Below are 6000 nucleotides of genomic sequence, written 5' to 3' on the forward strand. Positions count from 1 at the left end.
ACTGGATGAAATTTAATGAAGCTCTATTTTACGTATTAATATCTGGATTCAAGCAATCAGCAGAAAAATTCTGATTCTGTAAGCTTCAGTGGTGACTTTCAAAGGAAAAACATTGTTAGTGACGTCTTTTTTGTTTCTTTGTAATGCATAAAGAAGGCCTGAAAGGGATTTTAAAACTTTTTTTTCATAGTGAGGGTCACGTTTTAATAGACATTCTCATGAACCGCCTCCCATTCCCTATCACATACGCCCATCTCCCCCCTCTTTCATGATAACTCAGCCTACCTATGGCAGCTACAGCGGTTGCTTACATGGAAAGAATATTGCATTTTTTAACCTTTCGTGTAATTTAGGTGTTGGAAACAAGGCAAACCAGAACCATGTAATTAGCCAGCTCTCCAAAGACCATCAGCAGGTACTCCAAGGACCACCAAAGACACCAGTGTGGCAATACTGGACTAAAGGATTCAGCATGAAAATCTGTCTAGTTTACGTTACTTGTAGTTTGTTCAGGTCTATTCTATTAGCTGCCTGCAAAGAATTTCAGATGCGTTTTGGAAAACCCATTGGAAAAATATCAACCTCAATTTTGGAAGGCTCTATTTTTTCCTCTCTTTCTTTACCCATAAAGGAATTATTAGAATTATTAGGATTTCCACATTGGTGGTTTGATTGAATCAGCAGAAGACATCATCCCAGTTGTTTATAATTCATAATGCCAAGGGAAATGGTGTAAAATGGACTCCAGCAAGATTCATTTGAGGGGGTCTTAAATCTTACACCCGATGGGAAATGGATTTTTTTACATTGGGGTGGCAGCTTTAGTTGTAACGAAGCACAATTTTTTAGACACAAGTAAATTTGAAATATTAAAGAGAGTGTTAGAAAATGTTTTTATATATATATATATATATATACATATATATATATACATATATATATATATACATATATATATATATATATATGGATCATGAAATGGCTTTATACCTGCCCATAAGAACTTTGTAGCCAAAGCATCTTCTGAGCCCACAAAAATATGTGGTACTCTTCGCATAGCTTATGTCTTATATACTTACATTGTAATGAATGTCTTTTTGCTCTGTTTTCACTTAGCATTCAAATAGTTCTACTTTCCTAAAGTAGCTTTTAAGCTGATTTTTATATTAATGGCCATGTAAACCTAGTGTTCAGCAAAGTCAGTGTTTTCTTTAAACAACACTTTGTAAAAACCTTATTAATGTGTCATGCAGCTGCTTCAGGCATATGGCTAGTTGTTCTCTTACTTAAGTAAAAACTTTGTTTCCCAGTTACTCTAGAACCATTTTGCCTGAGATGTAAACACCTACACAAATGAGAATTCAGCAATAGCAGCAACAACTGAATGCAAACAAACGAAGTTTTAACTTATTCAGCACAATACTCTTGCATGGTGCTTGTTAGAATAAATCAGAGTGGTATTGTACATTAGGTTAATAAAATGCAACTATGGATGAGGCTTGCTGCCTGTCTGGGTCCTGAAAGCGTAGGGACATTTGTCAGGCCAATGCTGTCAACCCTGTTTACTAGACCTCAGGACTATGTTATGAAACTGGGGAGGGTTAAGTAATAAAGGACACATGATGAACCTCATTCCACTACTGGACCCAGCTGATGCGTATTCATGGAAGAGTACAAGAGAGACTAGGAGTTGGTCGGGGATAAAGCTGTACTCAGTTTGGGAAGAAATGTTGTTGCCTCGTTTATACCCCAGAAAGAATTGTGTGAGCACCTTTCTCTGCCGGCGAAACAGGGAGCCCGTGCTATAGCAATAACATTTGGAAACAGTGTAGTTGTCAAAAACACTGCTCTATGGCAACTGTAGGAAGCCCATTTTGATCAATTATATTGGAAAATAGTTTCAAATACAGTATTGCTTCTTGCACAGATCTCCCCTGAACACAAATTTAAATATAGCTTTTTATGTGTGTTAGAAACAGTGTACCTAACTACTTCAGGTGGGTAGATGCATGATTTATTTTCACTCCTCATGGATACATGCTTTTCAACTTATGATTTACATTACACCAGAGCCCATGCATATAGATCAGCTCAAAACAAAGTTATCTTATCCTTTAGTACTAAAGAGAGAACATAGGTACATTACCTTTTCTTAATCAAAGAAAATAAGGTGAGGAAATGCTTACTAACAAGGACAGTGTGTTTATTAATTTGTGTTTATTTCTTTTTGCAGTTGATGAAGGTTGCATTAAAGAGCTGGGCCGAGTTCGGGTTCTTCACAAGAGAATTGTAATGCCTTACAGTATGTATAAGAAAAGACGGAAAGGGCCAAGCGATGAAGCCAGCGTTCAGCAGTATGCAAGTTTGGTGGGACAGACATGTTCAGAAAGGATGTTGTTGTTTAGAAGTTGAAGAGTTATTAAATGGCTCATCTATGCCACTATATTTTATTGCACTGCTGTTGGATGATACATAATACAGTTCTATATGACTATTAAAATAGAGCAGTATAAAATATAGGTATCTGTAATAGGCTATTGTGAATACATGGTAGTATACTTACAAGCAAAATCGGTTAATACTTCAAATGATTTACAGCAAGGCTTCAGCAATATGTAGAGTATCTTAGCTAAACTTGCTTGCAAGAATTTTTTAAAATTAGGTACTTTTGGCCTTTCTTTGCATTCTGAATACCTTAAAGTACCCAAGTGAACTGAATACCAAATTATTTTTTTTTTCTGTGGAGGCAAAGGTTAACCGTAACTCTCCCCCAGATGAACAATGCATCTATTAGAAAATCTCTCATACGGCTCCCTGGAAATCTGTGATAAAAATTGTGGAAGTTGTAGTGAAATGTATATAACTCTTAGGTTTGTACATGAACTATTGCAAGAGACTTGAAGTGTGCAGTTACTTAATACAGAATGCTGCACTATTATATCATACAGTTTATTACCATGTAATGTAAATATATACTGGGGGCTCATAATTTCACTGGAACCATTTTATGTTACTTTTAAATAATGTGTATTACAGTGACGGAGATCACACTGAACTTGGAAATTAGATTGATTTCTCAATGAAAAGGGTGATAAAGTTTTGAAAGCTTTCCCCTTTAGAGAGAAAACTGAGAGTAGTTCCATTATAAAATTACCAAAGAGATACAGCTAAGTGGTATAGTGGGTAAATATGCTAGCCTTATACTTTTGCTGAAAAGGGTTCATATCGGAATGTGGATCACATGTGAAATGAGTTTGGTAGTTAGCTCATGCTCATGTGTACATATTACAAAACCATGCTCAAAAAACACCCAGGCCTTGACGTGAAGTACCACTGCTATTCCGCATTGAGGTTCATTTGAAGGGGAAACTTGCACAGTACCTACCTGTTCTGTACGCCTTATAGCTAAGAGTGTTAGCATCCCTGGCTTTCATTTACACTGCAGCCACTCATAGGATGACACATTTCATTTTATTTTTGAATAAATATTTGTACTAGTTAAAAATTCAAGAGGTTATGTTGCTTTGTTATAAGCACTATATTATCTCATATATTTGAATATTATGTGTGCTCTTTTGCCATCTTTGTGTCAGTGTCTGCTGATAGAACCCAGTTTTTAGATAGTTCATCAATAGATTGCAATATCAAAAAACTCCACACATTTGGAGTTTTGTTAATGTTTTTGCTAAAGCAATCAGTACTTAAACTGAATCAGTTTGAAGTTACATATTAGCCTTTCAAGAAAGTGATTCCTGTTGGAAAAAAAAATCTTTAGGTGCTTACACTCTAATGTACATAACCTGTGGATTTAAAAACCATCTTCAATCCTTCAGGAACCTTGATTTAATTTTAAATAGAAGCCATGTACAAACTGGCACTAATGATAATTAATTGGAAATGGAACAAGAATAACTAATTGAGGTCCAAGCAACGCAATTCAAGCAGACATTTTTTCTTCCCTTCTACTCTCCAATTTATGATGATCTTAATACTGGTTTCAAATTCAAGTCCAAGAATATTTTTGAGAACTCCTTTTTGTATTTTACTCAACATGGTTACTGCATTGGTTTAGTCAAAGTCAAGTGGCAATAAAGAAATGATTATGGGTGTTAGCATCACATCAAAAGTATGATGGTCAACCAGTTAGAATTCAGAGGTAGTTTCCATATGCTGTAATTCACATAGTTTATCCATGATTCAGCTGATGGTATTTTCACAGAAGAAATACCTATAGTCTTGTTTTTCAATGTGGCCTAAACAGTTGATTTCTTTCTAAAGAGGAAATACTCTTCCTACACTGTGTTAATGCTTCTTTGAGTGATGCACAGTGACAACACAAATTAAAATATAACCTTTATAATACTTTCTACCTACAAAATATATTGAAATGTAGTAATATCCAAAAATAACTTTTAATGTAATATACATTTATACAAATTGATCAGAAGGGCAGAAGCTCCCAGGGGTTTTGGTATTAAAATGCAACACTATGGGTGGTAGGCTTCAGACTTACCAGGTTTATTTTGATTTGCAGACTCTTATGCATTTCATACTAAGCCACCTAATTGTCTGGGGTTATTCTTTTGAAGAGCAGAGCTCTTGCTGTGCACTCAATTAATGGAGGCACAGAAGGGTACAGAGATGATGCTCAAACTTAGGATAGGCTTTTCAAAAGCACTCAGTGTTGGCCTACCTCTGCTCCCCTTGAAGTCATTAGTTAAAGCTTGCATTGATTTCAAAGGGAGAAGAGCTAGGGTAATGCTGAATGCTTTTGGAAATCCCATCCTTAATGCCTCATAGAGAGATATTAGTTTGTTTTTATTAAAGAACGTTACAATTCTTGGGAAGATGCTTCAACCAGATATACAATTAAAGAAAAATGGGATATTTAAACAATTGAAATTTGAGGACTGTCAGGCTTGATGTTGCCCTGTTTAGTTTGACAAGAGAATGTACTTGTCCATTTCCTAGATGAACACTGAATAGGTGTCTCCGCTCTCTGAATTTCATTTCAATTGCAATGCTACGGCTATGTGGACTTTTTGTATTCTTTCTGCTAAACTTGACCACTTAGCTCATCCAATCTAAATGACTGAGATCTGACTTATTTTTTCTTTTCTGTTATTTCAAAGGAGATTATTAATACAGTATTTGTCAGCACTGCTCACTCTACTCTTGTTTTGGAAATGGTACAAAATACCTAAGGTGAAATCCTGGCCCCATTGAGGTCAATGGGAGTTTTGTCGTAGATTTCATTAGGGCTGGGATTTCACCACTAGTCCATTTTTAATTTAGTATAATGTTATGTTATTGAGAACTGCTGTCATTAGAAGTTCTGAATTTAGGAAAAAATATTTTATACATTACTTTTTTTTTCAGTGTCAGTAAAAGCTGGAAAGAATAACTCCCCAAACGCTAGGTTGACTTTTTAAAAATTTGTGTGGTTTCTAAATGAACACAAAAAAGGTCAAGAAAATGCAAATACTAATAGAATATTAAATTTTAATTAGAATTAGCTGGGAAGCATATTAATTTCCAACTTCAAAAGACTTCAGCAAATGTAAAGGAAAGACTTGCCTGCATGTTGAGTTTATTGTATTTGTAACTGCTTTTCAGCCAGTCTGCTTGACATTTCAATACAAAAAATAAAATTATTTCCTGTTTGCTGTGAATGATTATAAATAATTAGTAGCTATATGATTGTGGTCTTCAGTGTTTCTCTTTCTGAACAACCAAGACAATTGTTTCCTAATGTGTACAGCCAGGACACAGAAGTCAAAGGACAATATTGATTAGGTGGCATGTGTATCAACTCAAATGCAGCTTTTCTTTGAAACTTCTCATTTTTGTCCTAACTAGCAAAATTAAAACAGGTGCTTACCTAATACCTTGATGCAACCAATTCCCTATTCTACTATGAATAGAATAAAATCTAGAGGTATTAGTTTTCAAATATAGGGGAGGGGCACAACTAGTCACTTCAGTTGGTCTTTACTATTT

At 35.1% G+C, this 6000-nt stretch overlaps 1 protein-coding gene across 6 annotated transcripts in view; it reads left to right on the top strand.

Moving 5' to 3' along the window:
* The window catches only part of ATE1 (arginyltransferase 1), a 149554-nt gene extending 143882 nt beyond the window's left edge, over nucleotides 1-5672 (top strand). For 4 of the 6 annotated variants that reach the window (XM_054034715.1, XM_054034714.1, XM_054034717.1 and 1 more), the window contains exon 12: nucleotides 2234-5672. In XM_054034715.1, coding sequence (XP_053890690.1) covers nucleotides 2234-2412 — 179 coding nt within the window. In that variant the 3' untranslated portion in view covers nucleotides 2413-5672. The remainder of the gene's footprint in view (nucleotides 1-2233) is intronic. The other 2 variants (XM_054034718.1, XM_054034719.1) reach the window with 2 other exon arrangements.
* The last annotated feature ends 328 nt before the right edge of the window (nucleotides 5673-6000 follow it).

Source organism: Malaclemys terrapin, chromosome 7 (genome assembly GCF_027887155.1).
Source record: "Malaclemys terrapin pileata isolate rMalTer1 chromosome 7, rMalTer1.hap1, whole genome shotgun sequence".
Lineage (NCBI taxonomy): Eukaryota > Metazoa > Chordata > Testudines > Emydidae > Malaclemys > Malaclemys terrapin.